This window comes from Harpia harpyja, chromosome 1 (assembly GCF_026419915.1).
Source record: "Harpia harpyja isolate bHarHar1 chromosome 1, bHarHar1 primary haplotype, whole genome shotgun sequence".
Classification (NCBI taxonomy): Eukaryota; Metazoa; Chordata; class Aves; order Accipitriformes; family Accipitridae; genus Harpia; species Harpia harpyja.
In genome coordinates this window covers 59,524,192-59,547,282 of record NC_068940.1, presented here as the reverse complement: position 1 = coordinate 59,547,282, position 23,091 = coordinate 59,524,192, and the positions used below count along the sequence as shown (strand labels likewise).

At 42.3% G+C, this 23,091-nt stretch overlaps 2 protein-coding genes across 15 annotated transcripts in view; one reads left to right on the top strand and one right to left on the bottom strand.

Moving 5' to 3' along the window:
* Window positions 1-6,203: 6,203 nt before the first annotated feature.
* On the bottom strand, window positions 6,204-14,183 carry MPLKIP (M-phase specific PLK1 interacting protein). Its single transcript, XM_052796104.1, has 2 exons — window positions 13,719-14,183; window positions 6,204-9,037 (listed from the first exon to the last, which is right to left on the bottom strand). The coding sequence occupies exons 1-2, from the start codon at window positions 14,076-14,078 to the stop codon at window positions 8,834-8,836; spliced, it is 564 nt and encodes a 187-aa protein (XP_052652064.1). The 5' UTR covers window positions 14,079-14,183; the 3' UTR covers window positions 6,204-8,833.
* Window positions 14,184-17,874: 3,691 nt separating this feature from the next.
* Window positions 17,875-23,091, top strand: part of SUGCT (succinyl-CoA:glutarate-CoA transferase) — a 338,446-nt gene continuing 333,229 nt past the window's right edge. For 6 of the 14 annotated variants that reach the window (XM_052795895.1, XM_052795888.1, XM_052795925.1 and 3 more), the window contains exons 1-3: window positions 17,877-18,132; window positions 22,261-22,312; window positions 22,405-22,478. In XM_052795895.1, coding sequence (XP_052651855.1) covers window positions 17,955-18,132; window positions 22,261-22,312; window positions 22,405-22,478 — 304 coding nt within the window. In that variant the 5' untranslated portion in view covers window positions 17,877-17,954. Of the gene's footprint in view, window positions 18,133-22,260; window positions 22,313-22,404; window positions 22,479-23,091 lie in introns of all 14 variants that reach the window. The other 8 variants (XM_052795965.1, XM_052795852.1, XM_052795862.1 and 5 more) reach the window with 4 other exon arrangements.

Here is a 23,091-nt window from a genome sequence, read left to right as displayed (position 1 = left end):
AAGAGATTTGGTTAATGAAAAGAAAAGTTCTGTCACCTGCTTACTGGGGCAATCTAGTAACAGAAATTAAACTGGACTATTAACAGTTGTGTATTCACAAAGTATAGACCATAACTATTCCTTCCTCACCTCACAGCAGTGAGGATGATAGGCTACAGAAGAGTCAATGTATAAAACATACAGCAATTATTCTGAGAGGAAATTAAATAGTGTCAGAAAAATGCAACCAGTTGCAATAGATAGCCTTAAAACAGGGACTTAAAGGTTCTTTGTGCAGGCTTTCCACATACTTGGAACTTTTATTTTAGAAGCTATTCTAAGTACAGGAACACCGCTGGTAGCGTAAGCTGTCTTCAGTTTCAACAGGGACACAATTTGGCGGTTCATTCATTTGAAAAAAGTTATCGCAGTTTCTCAACCTGTTGTCCATGGTGCACATACTGCTTTCTTAACATCTGGAAATGAACAACCAAATAATTTTCCTTGGTGTAATTTACTTGCCATAGCAACCAGGAGGCTATTAAAAATTTACAGACAAGGGAAATAGCTTTAGGGAAGTGGAATGGCAAGTAATCAATAGATGGACCCTTGGTGCTTTCTTACAGTTACCAACTCAAGTTGTACACTTGGACCACTTGCAGATGTTAATTCTCCCTTTCATCTTTTTTATGATCCTTGAGATTTTCAAATGCATGGTTTTATCTTAGCTTAAAAAAAAAATTTGATGAAATGAGACTTATGCAATGATGCTAGACTTCACAGACAGGTGGTGAAGATACTTATTCTCTTCTGCAAACTCAACTGTAGGAATAGTAACATGTTAATTCCCAACATCTGTTAAGGGAATACAGCTCAAAGCCTTATTTTACATTAACCTAAAAATCTTCATTAAGCCACAGGAGGTAGTGGTTTGCTTTAAAAAATGCTGTGCAACTACTGCTTACAATCCAATTACTGTTGATACTACTCCCCAGCTGGCAATCAGTGTTTTTTAAAGCTTATGTTTGCTCTGTTGTTTGTGGTTTATGCTGTGTAGTCATCTACAGAAGTTGTCAATTAGCTTGATCCCTCTTCCCTTGTTTCAGCATTAGCTTGTGTGATGCTTGGAAAGGGAATGATTTGCATCAGCATGAAAGAGGCTTTGTTCTTCCATTTATTAGTATTTATACTAATAGTTGCATCAACATCATGTTCAGCAGTTTGAACTCTTAGGAATTTCCTCATGCAAACTACAAAGATAGAAACCCAAAGCAAACACTTGTTGACTCTACACTAACAGCTTTTAACTATCTTGAGTACACAGCAATTAGATTTTGGCAAAATACATATGGATACCAGAAGGTTTAAGTGTATTTTAATACAGCATTACTGCTGCCCATAAAGGCAGGGTAGGACATGCAGATTTTTGGTGCAGCCCATTTTAAACCAATTGTGTTAAAAATTTCACAGCTTGATGTGATGTCAAATTCTTTGCCTCCTAAGATGCTGTCACTAATGGATAAACAAAAGAATAATTTACATTCTCCCTATAACATAGTAGTTCACCGTAGGCTTAGAAAATGAAAAATCCCTTGAGGTGCATTTATGTGTACGTGGGAGGGAAGGGGCCTTACTTGTTTTGTCCTTGTTAAAATCCCATTCTAGCTGCAATCTGGAAACGGGCTAATACAGGTTACACTGAACTGCAACGACGTCCCTACTCACGTAGTCCATCTGGCACTGCGCAGACCATTATTTCCATCCCAGCATCTCAACTGCAAAAGCTCTGACCTAGCACGTGGGCTGCGTGAACTGTGTTGGCCAGTTCTGGAAAATGTAAGCTCTTTCAAGTAAGAAAGGAAGGAGCCTCAGATTCTTTTGAACTACACTATGCAACCACCACCACTACTTGAATTACGATTGACATTCCAATGAAATTAGTTAAACTTATTTTCTTTCTTTTGTACAGAAAAAAAAGAAGTATAAATTTAATACATCCTCCACAATCCTGTTGCTGTTACCTGGAAAAAATGAATACTCAGAATTAAGCAATTTGGGGAATTAGTTTTAATATTTGAAAATTACTTCCCTGGTGGAACTTGAAGCTATAACTTTTTTACTGCCAAAAAATACTGACATTCAAAATTAAATCCAGGAATACTTTACTCTAAAATTTTAAGAAATACATGCTAATCTAGTGTCAGAAGCTTTGCACACCCAGTGAATAATACAGCCTTACAGTTTTGTGAAATTGCGTATGTCCAATATTCTATGTAGAACAGACTTTTCACTTCTGTCAGAGAATAGGTCAAATGGTGATTTGATGGCTTTGACTGAAGTTCATGTCACAGCAAGCCTTGAAGTTATCGGTAACAAGTCAGTGCTTCTCCAGAAGAAAAAGAAGAACAAGACAGGTCTCAGTTTGTGAGGCTGTGTAAGAATTTGAGGATGCGTAAGAATTCTTCTTTCATGTGTAAGGTGTATTGGGTTTGTGTGGCAAGGTTTTGGTAGTGGGGGTGGTTACAGGGGTGGCTTCTGTGAGAAGCTGCTGGAAGCTTCCCTGACAGAGCCAATGTCAGCTGGCTCCAAGTTGGACCCATCACTGGCCAAGGCCGAGCCCTTCAGTGACAGCGGTAGCGCCTCTGTGATAACATATTTAAGAAGGAAAAAAAAGTTGCTGTGACACAGAAACGGCAGCCAGAGAGAGGAGTGAGAACGTGAGAGAAACAGCCCTGCAGACACCCAGCTCAGTGAAGAAGGAAGGGGAGGAGATGCTCCAGGTGCCAGAGCAGATTCCCCTGCAGCCTGTGGTGAAGACCATGGTGAGGCAGGCTGTCCCCCTGCAGCCCATGGAGGTCCACGGGGGAGCAGATGTCCACCTGCAGCCTGTGAAGGACCCCACACCAGAGCAGGTGGGTGCCCGAAGGAGGCTGTGACCCTGTGGGAAGCCCGCTCTGGAGCAGGCTTCTGGCAGGACCCGTGGAGAGAGGAGCCCCTGGAACAGGTTTTCTGGCAGGACTTGTGATCCTGTGGGGGACCCACACTGGAGCAGTGTGCTCCTGAAGGACTGCACGCCGCGGAAGGGACCCATGCTGGAGCAGTTCACGAAGAACTGCAGCCCATGGGAAGGACCCACATTGGAGAAGTTTGTGGAGGACTGTCTCCCATGGGAGGGACCCCACGCTGGAGCAGGGGAAGAGTGTGATGAGTCCTGCCCCTGAGGATGAAGTGGCAGAAATAACGTGTCATGAACTGACCGTATTCCCCATCCCCCTGCACCGCTGCGGGGGGGATAGGTAGAGAATTCAGGAGTGAAGTTGTGCCTGGGAAGAAGGGAGAGGTGGAGGGAAGGTGTTTTGAGATTTGGTTTTATTTCTCATTACCCTACTCTGGTTGATTGGTAACAAATTGAGTTAATTTTCCCCAAGTTGAGTCTGTTTTGCCTGTGACAGTAATTGGTGAGTGATCTCTCCTGTTCTTACCTTGACCCACAAGCCCTTTCTCTCCCCTGTCCAGCTGAGGAGGGGGAGTGATAGAACAGCTTTGGTGGGGACCTGGCCTCCAGCCAGGGTCAACCCACCACAAAGGTAATTTTTGAGAAATACCTTTTTCTGTCTTATGAGGGAGTGGGATGGTATTTTTTCATCTCTGTTAAAAACCCATTCTAGCTGCAATCTGGAAAGGGGCTAATACAGGTTATGCTGAATTTTAATGCTGTCCCTAGTCATGTAGTCCATCTCACATTGTGCAGACCACAGTTTCCAGCTCAGCATCTCAACTGCTTAATTTTTTGCTTCATTTTTGTCCTTTTAAAGGGGGACAGAGAAGTTCTTATTTTAATAGCAGTAGTGTCAGCAGTATTAAAAATTTCACTCTGAAACTGTACTAGTATGACCCCTTCTAGCCACAGAAGTTACTTTCTTGTATACAAATGTTTACAATTATAGTTCAGAAAAGGAATGTGCAACAGTCACAGATCAGTGAACAAAGGGCAGTAGAATTCAGCTGTGATTTTACTGCAGAAGAGACTGTGCAACAGTTTTAGGAGTTAAAATAAAAATTAGAATTTGTAACACTGGCAAAATTTAAAATCCAGGATGTACACTAAGTAAACCACTGATACCACTTAAAATGCTGCTGCAACGCACATAGAGCTGGTGAAACAAAATGGATGACTATTTGGGTCAAAGCATCGCCTGGGCCCCACTACACTGAAATGTCAAAAAACTAGGGACAACCTCGAGGAAAGGAGGGGTAGTTTGATGACCCTGTTCTGGCACCAAGCATGTGCCCAACTGCTTCTAGCCCAGTAGTCAAAGGTTTCCTAGTGTCGTGAAGGAAGTAATGAGGATGAGATAAAACTCTTTTAAGCCAGATCTAAAAAGTTTTAAAGGGAAGGCCTAGATTTGAGGTCTAACACTCAAGAACTAGTAATTTTGTAAAAGTAGATTCAGAAGTCCAGCTTGAGAAAGTGTTAAGTCAGCAAAGCACATATTTTTGTGAAAATAGGCCGAAAATGTAACTGATTCAATCTGTGCCTAGTGAAACATTCAGATGAAAAGTTACTGTAGGCAAAAAGTTTGATTGTGAACTAATGACTGAATGCTGCAACTATATTACTGTTAAGCATTAACACAACTTGGTGATTTCTTTCCTTTCTTGTCATGTAAGAAGTTGTTTGAGCTACCTCAAATGATAAAAAAGTTTATCTAGTTACCTATGTCAACTGGTACACAAGCTTCTGAAAGCCTAAGAGATGTAAATCATTACATGATTCTTCATCAATCAGTGTAGGCAAACCTCCCTTTTCTCACCTAGTTCAAGGAAAATGGGAGGAAGGCAAAGTGCCAAGATTTAGGGAAAGGAGAACAAAGTCTTTACTTTTGAGAATTAAGGAAAATGTTGTAAAAACAAGTTTAATTAATTGCAAGGAAGACTTGGCTCATACATAAAAGCACATGTATGAATTTGAATTCAGAGCAATTGCTAAACAGAACAGTTTATTGCAGAGTTGGTAAAAAGCACTGACAGACAAATGGATGATACAATTTTCAAACTGTAAAGTTAGATACTTACATATCTTGGTCGCATGAGTAAATCCTCTGACATCAGTGAGATTACTCAGAAGCACAACTTGAAACCCAGACTACAAAAACTTTTCTTTAGAAGAGAGCTGAAGAGCTACTTGTAGACTTTTCATATAATGCATGTTTCAAATGCTCCCCTCCCCACATTTATATAAAAGTGAAGAGCACATAAAGATATCCTGAACAGGAAAAGAAAAACAACCTGACTGCAAAAGCAGTTACCCATTCTGTTGACCAGAAGCATTTCCCCTGCAAAGTGTTCCCAGATTTGACATTAGAAAAATGCTACATTGCAATGCCTTATTGCTAATTCTAAAGAGAAGTAGCTTGATATGAATTTTTAAAATCCTGTTTTAATTGAAATTTTAACATTCTAAATTGTTTTTACAATTTCAATGTAAAATAGTGTATACAAAGTGCCAGATAAGAATGAATATTCTGTATTATAAAGTCGCAGCAGAAACCCAAACCTGAACTATCTTTGAAGAATTACAGTACACAACTTGGGGTAACTCCCCACCTGGTGTGTTGCCATTACACAGAATTGTGCTCGGCTGATTTAAGTTACCTTACTGTGATATAAGCACAATATAGTAGCAATGCAGTTCACTGTTAAACACAGTAGCAAATAGCAACAAATGAAATTAAATTTTTGCTAGAAGAGAGTTAGTCATGAGTTATACAACTCCTTTACAGCAACTGAATAGAAAGTCAGACGGACTTGATGGACAAACACAATGCAAACAAAACGAATGGAAATCCAAACTTCTGAAAAAGGAGCTAAATGACTTACCTTAAAATCTAAGAAGTCTGTTGAAGAACAATGCCCATATTCTTAGTGTGTTCATTAAAGAAGAATCCCTTCATTTACAAGACACAGGCACTATTTTGTTTCATGGGCTCATGAAGAAAGGATGTATTTGTGCTGTACTTTTTATCATCAAATGCTATTTCCAGAGCCATACTGTTACTATGAAGTGGCTTCATTAACAAATGAGGAAATGATATATCCTATCTCCATTAGAAACATGTGGGGATAAAGAATGTTTGCCATATGGGAAAAAGGAAGAAAAAAATCAGTGAGGAAGTAAGTGCATAAGCTTCCTGGATATCATAGCAAAAAAGGCAAAGCTTAAATTGGCTTTAAGTACATTATATTTATAGTTCTGAACATGTGTTCATGCATTTTACAGCTATTCAACAATGACATTTTGAAATTTTACTGTAATTGCAGAATTTCTCCTAGGAGCCAGAAAGGTGAATCATTCTTAAGTTTTTGGTACAGTATGATGAGGTTAGTAAGTTTATTACATCTACATTTTAATTCCTTGCTGATTCTTGACCAAATTATTGGAGTCTTTAGCAGTATGATGTACTTATAATTGTTGGGTCATATCCTGAAGTGCGCTGGAGCAGCAGCTTAACAGATGGCATTGTGGAAGGCCTGTATTAATTAAACAATGCTTCAAGATTATTTCCTCAATTCTCTTTCTGGAACATTTACCTTCGTTGATGGCTGACACCCGGTTCCAGGAGTTAACAGTTATTACCAGAGGAGGCTGGCTTTGATCCCTGGGTCAACTGCAAAGCCCAAGTGGAAAAATGCATCTTTGCAATGTGCAAGGGCAGCCAATACAGGCTACTGTATAAGCAGTCCCACCTCTAACAGTCTCTCTTCTGTCATGAATCCTTTTCCTTTCCTTTCTCCTTTCCAAACCCAGTTTCTTCTCATGTCTAACTGGGGACATGTCATAGCTTTAGTCTCTTTAATAAAATCGTATCTGCTTCCCCAAGATCACCAAACATTACAAAAAGTAAACTGCATTAAGTTACAAAGGAAATAATAGTAATAAAAAAGCTGACTCAGTTAAGCACCCTGCAACTTTTTTTGAGCTTTACAGCACCTGACAAGGTTAAAAAAAAGAGGAAAGAAAACTTTATACTTCACTTTTCACAATGACATTGATTAATTGATTTATAAATTCTAAATACTATCTACAACTTGTCAAGTCATCTCAGTTTTGCTGGTATGCATTACAGATAACGATACTGATAGCTGCCATTTAAGGCACAGTTTTGATTCTGGGATGAAGATTTAAACGTTCTTGATATCAAGCAGGCATTATGTTCTCAGTTCTCTGAGCAGCCTTTTTGGATATAATACTAAAACAGTAAGGTCAATGGGGGAAGACACAAGTGACAAACTTTAGATTATGGTCATAGAAGCGCAAGAGACTCAGCTAGCACATTTCAACATGTTAACCCCCCTTCCAGTTTGAAGTTACTCCTGAAGGCGGTATTAACCCAAGACATTTTATGCTAAAACAGATAAAGCAGTATACAGGACTATTCTACCTCAGCAAAAGGCAAGTTACTGAACAGACTAATGTGATTCCCTGTGCTTTTCTACCTAACCATGCTTCAGGACTACAAAAATATGTTTTCTATGAAGTATGCAAGAAGCTTAAAACAAAACATATGTTTTAAAAACTGAACTAATGCTTTTATTTATTTTTAACTAAGTTTTCACCCTCTACCTACTGCTTAAAAACCAAGATCAACAAATAATGTTATGTTCAACAAAAATTTAGATATCTACTGCAGGCTTAACATGGCATGTTAAGAGCATGCCTGCAGCTGGAACTATTTCTTTCTTATGCTATATTACAATATTCACTACTGGATTTAAGAATGGATCTTCTACATATAGACAAGCTCTAAAAAAACTCCATTGTCTTCCTCTTCTGTATAAAAATATAGCATGCACACAGACAAGACTTCTCTGGGCAAAGATGCCTGCCATAGGTAAAAATAAAAAATAATTTTAAAAAATTCTGAAAAATCTTGTACAGATGAAAAAAAAGATGCTATGCATGTACTAATGTCAACTGTATAACAAACTGTCATTCATTCTATGCTATTCTAACAGGTAGATCCAGAAAGTACATTTGCATTTATTTAATCTTTATGTTGTATGTGCTCCTTAGACTTAAATTGCCACTGAACAGACTTGTTACTATAATCCAGAAATGTCTAATTTTGTTCCAAATAATTTTTTTTTTTAAATACAAAAGCAAATTATTACAGAATTATGGATATGACTCAAGAGCTGGTTCAACAAATTAAACTTTCCAAAGACAATACATTTGTTTCCTGAGATGGCTGAAAGTCATTTCTCAACTTCATGTTACACTACAATTAACAAAAAATACTATGCACAAAATCAGAGCTTAACTACAGCATACAAGCACATTTACAGAAGTTACCTAATTTCACTAGTACTATTTGTGTTAATGTGTACACCTTAACAAAAGTCCTAAAATAATCTTTATACATTACAAAACAAGGATTTACAAAACTTTATTTTATTTCCAAGGTACTTCATTCTAAAAATGTTGAAACATAAAAAAATACCATTTCCTAAAGGAGTTTACAATAAAAGGCTAACAATCTGGCATGGAAGAGGTAAATATATGGAAACCTGTTTTAACAGTCACAAATCAGTCGCTGGTGATTAAAGAACACTTTGTTCTTCAAACCTGGTAGGCACTTCCACGTAGCCAGAAATCTAAGTTTTCCTACCACTCCTTTTCCCTCCCATACATAAAAATATCCAATGCAATTAAAATAAAGTAGGATAAAAGGGTGGACGTGTGATCAAATAAAAGCATTATCTAAGGTCTTGATTATTGTTCATCTTGTGTAAGTGTAAAGATTTTGTCCCAAAGTTTTCCTGACAAGATGGAGTTATTTAGCCTTTAAAAGTGTTAGCTGAAATACCTCCCTTTTTTACCAGTATATGTTGTTTGCTCACTGCTGTATTGTTGGTTTATGTCTGTAACAGAAACTGGCTCTAGGCCAGCCCATGGGTCCTCAAGCATTGAAGGTCTGTAATAGTTTTCCACATCATTAGACACTCTTTTCTCTCTGCCATGCGCTGTACCAAATGGAGTAGATGTCCTGGGTGATCCCTTTGGAAGAAAACCATCAGGTAAAGAAACATTTAATAGACTAATTCAAACAAAAAAAAAAAGTTTCCTTCTAATGTAGCAGAGCTTTGAAGCCGATTATTAATGATAATTACTACTCCTCACTTGCATCTTCCTCAGAAAATATTAACTTTATTATACTTTTAATTATGAGTGATGATTTACCAGGTTAAGAAAAAAACCCAGTCTTCTCCAAAATACTTGTTTATGTTGCTCTGGCATATAACTACAGAAAAGCTCCTCACACTATTTTTCGTAAGCTGCCTGAGTCAAAAACATGTCTAACTCAAAAGCTGAACAACTAAACAGGGAGTTAGAGGCTGAGAAAGAGCTGATAATGTTTACAAGAGCAGAAGTCAGATATTAAGCACTTACAGATTCAACACAGCACTGTATAACACAAAAAGCTATAAATGGCCCGAAGAACTTACTGGGAGAAACACCCTGTTTTAAGCAAACTAGTGTTCTGTGAAATTTGAGAACAGATGACTTTATCTGACACACAATCTGGATGATAATCAGTGATTAAGCAGATATGGCGTAAAAGAAAAACCTTTTGCATGGAGCTTTTGATATCTGATTTTTTTTTTAAATATCAAGGATCACAACAATGGCTTCTGCAAACCTGCTACAAGTCTGCAACTTAGAGAGCTATGACATAAAGGAAATCACTATAACCATTTACCGCTGTTAGCACCTATTGTTCTTTCCCTCAGATTCACTTCCCTAAAAAGTGAGGTTTTGTATAAAGCTGTGTTAGTTTAAATTAATTTGTTTTAACCAAAGTTAAACAAGCTATACTACACGTACACAACAGTTAGGCTCCAAACTATGCCTGTTGCATTCTGTATGACTAGAAGAACAGGACTCCTTGTGGCTAATTATCAGCCTCTGACTTTGTAAAGGAGGAAAAAAGCACCGATTATGGGCTGCTTTCCCCACTGACCTGACTTTTTGGGCCAGCAGTGATGGTATTTGAATTCGACTAATAAGCCTTACAGAATCTATGTAAATAGATAGTATGAAACAATTTCTGGGTAAAACTGAGAAATGGTGCCATACAGTGAAGGCCCCTATGCTTAGCCAGAACAGACTCCACTGGAACTGTGTGAACCTTTTTCTGAAAATGTGCTGTGGCAGGAACCTGCTTGTGTGGTCCCAATAAGTACTCTTCTAGAACTCCTAAAGCTTGATGATAATGGATACACAACCAAATGTGGGAATAGCCATGTCTTATTTATGGGGCACTTGTTTCTAATGATTCATCATTGTACAATTAGGTTATGTAGCTAAGATGATGATCTCAAATCAGAAAAATTACTAAAAGGTAGAGAATTACTTTATGGTATCAAAACCATGAGGGTAAGGTCAGAGAATCACCTCAGAATACATGTAAAAAACTTCCTAAGGACGCGGAGTTTCCTAGAGCAAGTCAACATGCACTAGCAAAAGTGACATTTATGTTAAGCACTCACATTTAGTAGTAAAGCAGTAGTACACAGTGCATTCCATCTTCAAAATAAAAAAATTAACTCTTTAAAACACCATGTTTAACGGGGACCCTGTAACTTTGACATTGTAAAACAGTTTGAGTGTGGAGTTTATGTCAAATCTGCAGAACTCAAAAGAAAGCTGAATGGACATAACGATCTGCAGTACCCAGTGACAGAACAAAATAATTCAATGGTAAGGCTGTTCTGGATGGATTTATTTTATAATATTAAATTTCACTACAGTATAATGCAGGCTATCAGTTAACACTGACATTTTAGCACATGTGAAATCTAGGAAATTTATTATTATGTAATACAAGATTGATGGCCTTCAATAAGTGTTAAATTTAAGCATGTGGTTATTTTTTTAAAATTTAGAATACTAGTCATTATACATTTTTTCCCCCTCTGTATTTTTCTTAGAAAAAAAATCAAAATGTTATTATTCATATTATAGGCCTGTGGAAAAGGAAAATAGCCCAACCCGTGCAAGTGAAACGATTCTGTGCAAGTGAAACTGTTTGGTGCCAAAGATACCTTACAAAAAACTTTATATTTTACTGTCACTGGTGTCAACAGCAGTGACACTTTTCTCACTGAACTTTCCCTAAAGAAACAGTCAACCTATTCTCAATACTTTTTTTCCAGATAACAAATCTCTCTCTACAGTAGGGAAAAAAAAAAATCTCTTTTGGTGCTATTCATTAACATGTTACTGAATATGGTAATACTGCCTTGAAAATGGGGACAGTTACTCCCTTTAACAGCTTCCTTCAACTGATGTAATTTTAGCTGCTGGCAGATGCACAGAAACACAAAAATCATGACTGTACCATTTCAAAAGATTTTTTTTACTTTCTGTAATAATTTTCAAACCATCACCACTAACTAGCTACTGCTACTAGCTAGTTCACTAACTCCTGCTGAGTGTAGAAAGGGAAACACTACCGCTAAGTGAATTCTAAGAAGAGATATTAAAAAAATACAACAAACTTGTTTTCATAACATGTAAAGCAAATGCATCTCTGTGGAAAAAATAGAAACCACCATAAAGTATCGGCCACATAAAGGTTAAGTCAGCCATTTCGGAAAAATCCAGCTTACTATGTTTAAGTTTTCTGTTCACTTAAAAAAATGAAAGTCTGCAAGCACAAAATAAGCACAGAATACAAATGACATGACATTAATAGAACACTAAAGTAAATATAAACTGTCTTTTGGATTTCCTGATGAGATTTTAAAGGGTCACTTATGACTTTCATCCCAAAGGTGACAGTAGCATCATAAATTTAAAAAGCACTGTAGTTCTCTTAACAATAGCATCTACAGAAGAGAGGGGAACAATCCACGTACCTCAAAAGAAATTTGATGCTTAGAAAATGCAAAAAATTCCTCTACCTGAATCTATTCATGGCCTCATGGACTGAGATTCTTGCTGCCCACATCGAAGAAAAAGGGGACTCACGGTTTAAGAGACTTCCTCCCTCCGTGATCGCCTCTACTGCCCTCCCAGGCAAAACAAACCCATGTGTATACACTGAAGAGTACACACATACACATTACTTTAGTCCTAGGCAAAGCTACAGACATACGATGTCTTTCTAGTCTTAGAAAGCATCACCATCAGGTAAATGCTCCTAAACTACTCACAAGGTCTACAGAAGGAAAGGGGAGAAGGGAAAATCTTGTGACAATCTGAGACTGGATTCAAACTTGTACCTTCTTTACGTCAGGTTTCTTACTTAACACCAAGAATGGAGCCTGTGAGACTGTTCCTGCCCACAGGTCCTGACATGAAACACTTCTGACTAAAACCTGAGGCAAAAGGATTCCTGCATTCTTCTGCTTAGTTAATTTAAGGCAGACTTTTAAAAAACACTTAATTGAATATCCAAAGAGTGGTCTTCTGAAGGGAAATCAGACATCAGTGATATAAACCATCCCTCCAGAATCTGCAGCAGAAACCCCACATCCGTTGCCTTTTCAACAGGTACAGAGGTTAAGCAATCTGTAGGCTGCCACACTAGGAGAGCCTTTGCTGTCGTGTTGAAGAAAATGTATAAAGTTCATAATGGTCCCCTTCCACCAACTATGAGATTCCTGTAAGATAGTTACCTGCATCATAAAAAAAGTAACCAAAGACTATTTTTGAATGGAAATGTGACTATGCAGTGTGGGCACATTAAGATTTTACTAATCTCTATTAAGGTTTGACTTCATTATTACACTCTAATCCTTAAAGCGTCAGGAAGAGCACCTGAAAATTTTATTGTTGTTTGTACTGCATGTGTCATTTGTTATGCTTTTAAGGTTTCTCTAATATTGCATAAAGCCAGCTATGTACATAAAGTTGGCATCACCTCAAGAACTGTCATCCCTATCTGCATTGCCTCTCACATGCCCCAACTAAACCGTGTGAAAAAAGCATAACTCACAGAACCTGTTGTTGATAGCTCTCAGGAAAACTACTACTATAAACTGAAGTTTTCAGTGCAATGCAAAGACTTTAAAATAATACTCTGTTATCCCAACAGATGCTCTCATTTCTGCTTCAAGGAGCTTCAGCTTAATTCTCTTTAATAGAGCACTCCTTTTCCCTACTCGTGTCCCAGAAAGCTCTGCATGTGGATAGGGCAGCTTCCATGATGCCAAGATGAGACAGGCAAAGTACAAGCACACAGCACTTCACCACTGTGTTCAAGAAAACTGATCAAAGGGAGGTACATACAAGCAAAAGAGGTGTTTGCTGTGGTCTGGGGTGGTGCTTAATTTTCTCTCTACCTCCACACGCCAGAATATGAAAAGGAAGAAAGCTCCACTCTTCCGAGTCCTTGTGTCTTCACAACAGGCCTTAGCCAGGCCTGGGGCCCTCCTCCCTTTCCTGATCACACAGCTCCCTGAGCTGGGGTATCTCCACTCTCTCTACCGGTGGGAAAGTCAGATGTTGCCCAGTGCGGTGCAAGTCTCGCTCTCCCCTCAAAATCCTGGCGGAGGGGATGGATGCTGCGCCTCGTCACAAGCCTCGGCGTGCTCTCCCCTGCGGGCTGAGGGCCCCCGCGTAGCAGCAGCACCAGCAACTCCCTCCCTCCCTCCTTCCCGCCCTCCCGCCCCCGCCTCCGCCTCGCTGTGCGGAGGCGCAGGCCTCTCTCCCTTACCGCCCTGCCCCATACCTGGTAGTGCCTCTGGAAGCCCCCGGGCGAGCGCTTGTGCTGCTGCGGGTGCAGGGGAGCTCCAGCCGGGGATTTGCCGCCGTAGGGAGCCGGGTACCGGGGGCTGACGCTCTGCGGCCTGCGCGGGGTCTGCCCCCCCGGCGACGGGCTCCCGAACCGCCCGCCGCCGCCGTGGAAACCGTGGCCTCGGGGCGAGTGGCCGCTGCCGTAAGGCCCAGGCCGGTGGCCGTAGGGCGGCGTGTGGTGGGGGCTCCCGTAGCCCCGCGGAGAGGGTGGCACGGGGCCCCCGCCAGAGGGAGGGCTCCGGAAGCCGCCGCCCGCGTACGGAGGCGTCGGGGGGCGGAAGCTCTGCCGGTACATGGCCCGGGCCGGCGAGGCGACGGCGGCGAGGAATAAAACCTGCGCAACGGCGTCCCCCAGCAAGCGTCTCGGCGGGGCGACGTCACTTCTGGCGGCTTTCTCCTCCCCGCCCCCCCTTTTCCCCGCCGGGCGGCCGGAAGGTTCCGGGCTCAAAACGTTCCGGGGCAGGGGAAGGCGAGGCGAGCGACACCCGGCCGGCAGCGGCCGCCGCGCCCGCCCGGGGCCGCGCCCCGCCCCCGCGGCCTCCAGCCCGCCCCGGCTGGGGTGGGCTCGGCCCCCGGCAGGAGTGGAGCGCTCCGACCCGTGAGGAGCGGGCCTACCCCGGGGGGCGGCTCCGACCTCCGCGGACCCGTTTCGTCCCTGTGCCCGCGGCGGCCGTTCTGCCCGCCTGGAACCGGGAGGGCGGGAGAGCGGCTGGCCGGCTCGTCAGCCTTGGACAGCGATTTGTCACGCTGACCCTGAGGAATTCTGTGCCTTTTCAAGCCGAGGAGGAGCCATCTGAAGTAAGAGAGCCTTAGAAGCTGTGTAGCAGCTATGCCTGTTAACTGGAATGACGAGGCGTAGTGATAAAACCCGGTATTTGTGAACTCCGTGTAGTTGTAAGTGAACGCCCACGGTACGACAGTAGATAAAAATCAACAACATCAACTGTTGTAAACCAAAGCAAGCATTTGCCTCGCGTTTCATGGCACTTCAGATATGCTTATTTGTACTCCTTTCTTGCGTAGCCTTTTAATAGATGAGCCTGCAAATACTGCATATGTTACAGCAGTCCCAATTGAAAACACATACAATGACATATTTAAAGAGTACCTTAACGGAAAGGTTTTTTTAAAATCAGTGTGGTGGTTTGACCCTGGCTGGATGCCAGGTGCCCACCAAAGCCGCTCCACCACGCCCCCTCCTCAACTGGACAGGGGAGAGAAAACACAACAAAGTTTTGTGGGTCGAGATAAGGACAGGGAGAGGTCACTCAACCAATTACTGTCACGGGCAAAACAGACTCAGCTTGGGGAAAATTAATTTATTGCCAATCAAACCAGAGTAGGGTAATGAGAAATAAACCCAAATCTTAAAACACCTTCCCCCCACCTCTCCCTTCTTCCCAGGCACAGCTTCACTCCTGAATTCTCTACCTACCCCCCCAGCAGCACAGGGGGATAGGGAATGGAGGTTACAATCAGTTCATCATACGTCTCTGCCGCTTCATCCTCTTCAGGGGCAGGACTCATCACACTCTTCCCCTGCTCCAGCATGGGGTCCCTCCCATGGGAGACGGTTCTCCACAAACTTCTCCAGTGTGGGTCCTTCCAGTGGGCTGCAGTCCTTCAGGCACAGGCTGCTCCAGCGTGAGTCCCCTGTGGGGTCACAAGTCCTGCCAGAAAACCTGCTCCAGTGTGGGCTCCTCTCTCCACAGGTCCTGCCAGAAGCCTGCTCCAGCGCGGGGTTCCCACAGGGTCACAGCCTCCTTCGGGCACCCACCTGCTCTGGCGTGGGGTCCTCCACGGGCTGCAGGTGGACATCTGCTCCACCGTGGACCTCCATGGGCTGCAGGGGGACAGCCTGCCTCACCATGGTCTTCACCACAGGCTGCAGGGGAATCTGCTCCGGCGCCCGGAGCATCTCCTCTCCCTCCTTCTTCACTGAGCTGGGTGTCTGCAGGGCTGTTTCTCTCACATGTTCTCACTCCTCTCTCCGGCTGCAGTTTTGCAGCAACTTTTTTTTCCCTTCTTCAATCTGTTATTCCAGAGGCGCTACCACTGTCGCTGATTGGCTTGGCCTTGGCCGGCGGCGGGTCCATCTTGGAGCCGGCTGGCACTGGCTCTGTCGGACACAGGGGAAGCTTCCAGCAGCTTCTCACAGAAGTCACCGCTGTAACCCCCCACTACCACAACCTTGCCACACAAACCCAATAGAATCAGTTTGAACTGTTGGCAATTCTTCAGCAGAGTGGTAGCTCAGGCAATGAGACCTACGTATACAAACTCATGGGAAAATGCCCTCTTGGAGGAGAAGCTCATATTGTGCAACGTAAACTCAATTTAGCAATGTTATTTATTAGCATTCCTGCTCTGTTCTCAGCTATGTTAATGCAAATCCTCAACAGCTCAGTAAAAAATAGTAAAGATTTTTTTTTTTTTTAATTTTATTTCCACCGGTGCAACAAAGCACTACTTGGTTTTGGGATAGTGCAAAGTGTGAAAGTTAAAAAGGGCTTTCAGAACAGCAGTGAACAAAAGTTAGCCAATAAAATAAGCAGTATGTTTCTATAGTTTGTATACCAGTCTTGCTTTTCGTTGGCTTTAAAGAGTTGTTGTTTGTTTGCGGGTTTTTTTGTCGTTGGTTTGTTTGCGTTTTTTTTTGTTTTTTTTTTTTGCAATGGCGATAACCAACTTTATATTCTCAGTGAACTCAGCTCTCCACTCTGTTTTACAATCTCCCTGTGAAAATTGGGGCAATATCCTTGCAACTCTAAAATGGAGAGTAATCCTTTACTGTTTTATCTTCTCTAGAAGACCAATTTTCTGTCTATTATTATTATGCACACAAGGAATGCCATGTCTACACAAGACAGTTTATCGATGCAAGTATCAATTTGTCTGATCAGTCTTATTCCAGAAAAGGACAGCTTCATTTAATTTAAACCCTTTTCACACCAAACAAATTAGAAGTAGGTACTGTTACACACATGGTGAGTTATAGTGGGATAGTTTTGCTGATGAATTTCTTCTTGTTGACAAATCCTAATTGCTTCTAGGATTTTAAGCATCCGTGTCATGCTTTTCATTACACATAGCATGTCCGGTCAACAAATCTGCCATGCAGAAGATTTTCTCTACGTTCTTCCTCAGCATTCAGGCCGTCTGACGTGCAGTGCTTCTTAAGCCTGTGCTATTTGTAATGCTCATTTTCAAGCAGTCGGAAGTTTCAGCTATTCTTGAGATGCAGCTGTTGTCTTATCCTCGCAGCCTATTTCTCACAAAGACATGCTGAACCTCTGTGCAGGCTCTTTTATCCTATCACAGAGCAAGAAGACACCACAGTGTTCCTGTTACAAGCCTTCCATTCTGTCCTAACACAAACTAAAAATAGTCTGAAAGTACTTAGCTCAAGGAAGAATTGCTTAAAGGTCATTTCAAGCTGACCCTTCCATTGCTATATACACCTGAAGATATAGCATACAGTGTAAGTAGCATTGCACCTTCAGTGAAGCCAAACTGAGATAAAGGATCTGCCTCGTGCTAGCGAGAGGATTTAATGGCAAGCAGTGCAACCGCCTACCTTGTCAGTGCGGGAAGCTGTTGTGGGGATGTGTTTTACTGCTATTCCATCTTGGCAATGTTTTATGTCGCAGTCCGTACACCGAACTGGCAGTACAAGTTTCTAGCTGTCAACCATTTGGTTTGTCCAGGAATTAGATGTCGCAGCGAAAAACCCTGAAGTCTATTTTGTACAGATAGCGAGGTTTTTACACAGGAACTGGAATTACTGCCGCAACACCTGCAGGACACCTCGCTGTTTATGAAGTCCAGCCGCCTGCGTCCTGCACACTAAGAAAAACAGGCACCCTTTCAACGGGGACTACTTTCTAGGAGAGGCGAACCGCCCCGCCACCGCGGAGGAAGGATCACGGTGACTGGCAGCAGCCCCAGAGCTCGCGGCGGGAAAAGCCGGGGACGGCTCCGGCGGACAGGCCACGCCCCGCGCCTGCGCACCGCCCCAAACCGGGAACAATTTGGCACTCCACCCGGGCGCGGGAGGAGGGAAGGGGCGGTGGGGAGCGGCGCCTGCGCGGTGTGGCGAAGCGCACACCTTTTCGCGGCGCTCGGCGGGGCGCTCGGTGTTGCTTCGAGTCGCGGGCGGCGGCGCGCGGAGATGCTGCGCGCCGGGCTGGGAAGAAGGAGCCGCCTCTGTGGCGGCGGGCTGTGGAGGAGCCCTCGCCCCGCAGCTGCTAGCGGCAGCGCCTCGCCGCGCTGCCCCGGCGCCCTGAGCGGCGCTTCCGCCTCCCCTAGGAACGGCGGCGGGGCACGGGGCGAAGGCGCTCCCCCGGCAGGTAGCCGCGCCGCGCCCTTCTCCTTCTCTTCAGCCTCCCCTTCCCTCCCTCGCCTCGTCGGGCCCCTCTGCCCGTGAAGTCCCGCCGGGGCTCTGCGGCGGTGCTGCAGGCGCGCGAGCGGCCCGGGCAGGGGTCGTAGCCGTTTCGCTGGGGTGGCGGGAGGGACGGTGAAGACCTGAGGGAGGTCGGCTGCTGCCGCTCCCTCGCAGCGCTGCGGTCCGCCCCGTGGCCTGCTGTGAGGAGGAGGACGGGGCTGCAGCGTGCCGGTAGCCAGGTGCTGAGCTCGCTACCGGCCCTGCCTTCCCCGGCACCGCGGGGCCTGTGGCGCCAGGGCGAGATCGTGGGGCGGCGAGCGGGGGTCGTCTCGCGGCCGCGCTTGGGGCAAACGCGGCCGCTTGTGTGGGCTCGGTCCGCTGCTCCGCTCCCTGCCGGGCTGCGGGGTTTTGCCGAGTAGAACTGCAACTGGACTTTGCACGGCGGCCGTGCCGCGCTGCTGGCAGCCCCGCTTCGCGTGTGGCAGGGAGCGGGTTAGCTCTGCGGGCAGCTTCGGCTAATGGGGGGCGGGGGGTGAAGTGCCTGCTGTCCAGTTATAGGGCTGATTTTTTCAAAGGTTACAAAACTCGTAACTTAATACAGTTGTTTGTTTGTTTAACGAAGAAAAATAAAACCGAGCTGCAATGAAGTAATTTTCCTCTGGCTTTCAGATTTCTCTGTTATTTAAAAACATAGAAAAATACTACCAATTTTATTGATTGCACTAGAGTAGGAGGAAGTTTGGAGTTCTGTTTCCCAAGATGAACATACCAAGTGCATCCCTGCTTGGAGTGTACCTATCGATAGTGAATTAATCCATGGTAGTGTACCTATCGATAGTGAATTAATCCATGATAGTGATGGATCTGATGGTAACTTGCTGCATGTATAAATTAAAAAAATATTAATTGTGCAATCAAAGTAGAGACAATAGACTTAAGGAGTGATGTCCTCTGGAACTGGATGTAATTGGAACAGAATCTATTTACTGTTAATTTGCATTGGTGCAAAAATATTAAATGTACTAATAAGCTCTCTTCTCAGTGCCCTCTTCTGTCACTTAAAAGTGTAAAGGAAAGCTTTTTTTGGGGAATATGACATGCAAATTAATTTCTGTTCTATAGATGGATCTATCTCTCTTTTGGTTGCTTACTCATATTGTTACGTTAGACCAACCTTGGGACAACCTTCTGAGCTTAACTAAAGAGTTTAAATCATATTGAGAGTCAGTGGATCTATTCTTCATCAAATTTGTTTATAAAAGATACATATGACTGTCTAATTTACAGTCAATTCAAGCATCATGGGAGTAAAGAGTTTAGAAATAGGATATAGTTAAAGCTGAGAGAGTGGATTTTTCTTTCAATCATCAAATTACTGGAATAATTAAAAGCAAAAATACAAGAGAAAAATGTAAGCTAGCATTTTAGAGAATTTAGACTATTGAGCCAGAATTCCAACAAAAAACACTCTGTGGGAAAAGTTTAACTTTGGGTATGTGCCTGATAGGAAGCTAGTGAGGAAATAAAAACAAAACCAAAAACCACCACAACAGGAGATGCTTCTGGTCAATACTGATCAACTCTGATCTCTTCTGTTTGTTTGTGGTGTGGTTTTGTTTCTTTTTGTTCCTGCAATAAGGGGTTGGTAGTGCTCTGGTACTCAGGATCAGTGTACCCAAACTGCTGTTTCTCTGATAGTCAGAAGGCTTTCTATTGTAATTGTTTCAGCAAATTAGTGTCTTGCTTGAATGCAAGTCTAGGTCCTATATGTTTTCTTTTCTGAATATCTGGGCTCTTCTGGTTTGAAGAGGCTAACGGGTCTATTTTTTTTTCCTCAGCTTTTCAAACACAAGCTTTTGATCTCTACTCTTTCTCGTGTTTCTTCATCATTGTGGACATCAGTGTTATTTACCAACTTTAAAAAAAATTCACAATGGTCTGTTTGTCTCTGAAACAACAACTGTACTCCCCTGTTCTGTTCCAACTATAGAAGAGTCCTAATCCCTGAATGGAGTCTTAGATGTTACCATAATGTGAGCGATATAATAATTAGTAAGGATTCATCAGTCTTAGTTATGCCTAAATGCATATTTACAGACTAATCTTAACACTTTATAGGCTTCTTTGAGAAATATCTTTATGGATTCCTGCAGCTCAGCCCAGGCAGAGAACTTGTTGGCTCTGAAAACTTGTTCTGGTAGTGTATCTGTAAGAAATATAAGTAACACTAAATGCTGGCTCAGGAGGAGAATAAGTGAGCTATTGAGTGAGAGAGTGGAGCTTTAAAAGGTGTGGAAAGAATAGAAGAAGATGGACCCTTTTTGTTAACTAAAATGATATATTTTTTTTTTTTAGGGAGCTGCGCTCTTCAGTAAAGCTGTTGTTTACCTCTTTTCTGTAAACGCAGAGTAATGCCATCGTGAAGCAAGTGGTGCACTCAGTTCCTTAACAGACAAGCATATGCTTAAGTGTTTGCTCAACTAGAGCCAACTTGATAAAATTGAGGTTACGCTGGAGGATCTGTGGTGTTTACCTGGCACAAGCAGAAGTATTTTCTTGGAACTTTCACTGAGGTGCGCAGCATTGAAGAGAGGTGGCAGCCTGAGTTTTCCCAAAGGCTTTGAAATGTGCGAAATAGAGGGTCAGTCCTAGATGAGCTTGTTTTCAACATGCTGTTTGGTCTGCATATTGTATTAAAAACCAAAACGTGTTAAGATCATATCACTCTGGAGTGATTGGTAATAATTGAGGAAAATGACTTGAAGGTGAAGAATGGGATGCAAGTGTTCTCACTGAGAGCAGTACGGTGAATGAAAACGTTTTAGCAGAAGTCTTGAATTCCTAATGCTGCTTCATATCTCTGTAGCTTTTTTATTATGTGTATCTCTCTATATCCATCTCCTTCTTACCATATATACAGTAAGGTAGGAGGGAGAGTTATGGGGGTGACTGAAGGGTGGCTCAGGTCTGATGGAGGGAGTGTGGAGCAGGTGACACAGGCATTCAATGCTGCATTACTCAGGAGACACACCACACTGCCCTGCATGCTTTGAGGGACTGTGGTTCTTTTCTCCTTCGTGTTCTGTAAGGAAGTCTATGCTTGAATTATTTGTTTTTTTTGTGGTGTTTTTTTCCCCCATGTTTTACATCTTTCTCTTACCTGGACAATCACCAAAAAGATATGCTTACTACAGGTTAGTATTGTGTAATCTTTGTGGTGTTATTGGCTAGGTGCTTTTTTTTTTTTTGTGTGTGTGTGGTATGAGACCACTTTCCAAAGAGTAATGAAATTACCATCCACATGGGGTGGTGAAGTGTTTGCATCCCCAGCCTGCAATTAAAGACACTGTGTTAGCAGAAGATAACCCAAGGTCACCCAAGAGATAGTTGGCAAACCTGTGGTCTAGACTATGAGATTGCTTGCTCTGTCTGTGATGCTTACTGCCACTGCTGTGGTTTCTTAGAGCTGTTCACGTTGGAAAGGGTGAGGGAAAGGAGGAAAGCATTGTGATTTCTTAGTATCTTGCATATGCGACTGCCATTGAAAGTTAAAGATAGAATGAGTATTTCCTCAGTTCATATATTCTGTCTTCAGTTTTGTAACCTCTTTTTTGAAATGCAGATACTCTTTTTTTTTGTGTGTGTGATGCAAGTGCATAGGTCTACACAGATCAAAACACTTTGTGAGGATACTGTGCTTCGCATGGGTCTGCTACCCATTAGTTTTAGTTTGTGTCATTCTGATGTTGCTTGCTATGCTTTTATTGGATCTTTCTTCAGATTAGTCTTTAAAAGCTATATGAGTGTTTATGGAAGGCACATATAAAAATATCTCTAAAAAGTAGCTTTATTGTAGAATTGCTAGGTGTTTAGAATAGGTTCTGCAATGCTAACCATAACATTTTCCAACTTTGAAATGATTTACTAACGTAACATACTCCTGATAACCTACCTGTGCAGAAAGCTTTATTATCCTTTATTTGGGGAGGGTGATGGGAGAGTGTCATAAAAACAGTGTTTCAGACTACCAATGAGAAACATCTTACAAAAAAAATAATTCAGGAGTAAGTAACTGTTTTCTCTTTCTTGTCAGGTGCTAGTAATGTAAAGCCATTGGATGCTGTGAAAATTCTTGATTTAACAAGGTTTGTGTTTTGTCTGTAATTTGGAACAGTCTGTCTAGATGCAAATATTCTGATAGGAAAAACTAAGAAAACAATCTTTTTTAATGTTACAGGGTGCTTGCAGGGCCCTTTGCCACGATGATTTTAGGAGATCTAGGGGCTGAAGTTATCAAAGTGGAAAGACCAGGTAAGATTTTTATTTATCTATTTTAGATATAAGAATGTGGGGTAGTTTAACAAATAGTTTTTTATGTAATTTAAGTAATATGACTGAGAATGCAAGATTGAAAACTTTTGAAAATATTTAGAGAGACAATACTACCTTTATTTGGTAATGGTATGTTTTTGGTGAGAGTGTGTGTATGGTATTGTGCTAAGAAATAATTATGTAGCTATTTGTATATTTTTTTTGAGCCAGCAGTTTTCAAGTTTTGAGAATATTTTACATCCTGGTACTATTTCTGGCATGGTAGAGAGCTAGGTATTAGTAGGTTTGCTTATACATGTATGATCTGTTTGCTTAAAGCTTAACACTGTGCTCCACATATGTGTGTTTTGATCAGAAGTAGTCTGTGTCTATATTTAGAAAAGAGTGTGAGAAGGTTGAAGTTGTAAGGTCAGGTAACTTCTTCAGATATTAATGTACAAACCGGTACTGAGTCATCCCTTACAAAAGTGCCTTATTCCATCACTCAAAACTAAATTGATTTTGTTTGAATTGTTTGGACTTTGCTTAGATTTTAAATTGGGCTTGTGAATGCTTAGGTGTATGGTGTGTGTTTGTAATGTGGTGAGAGGAT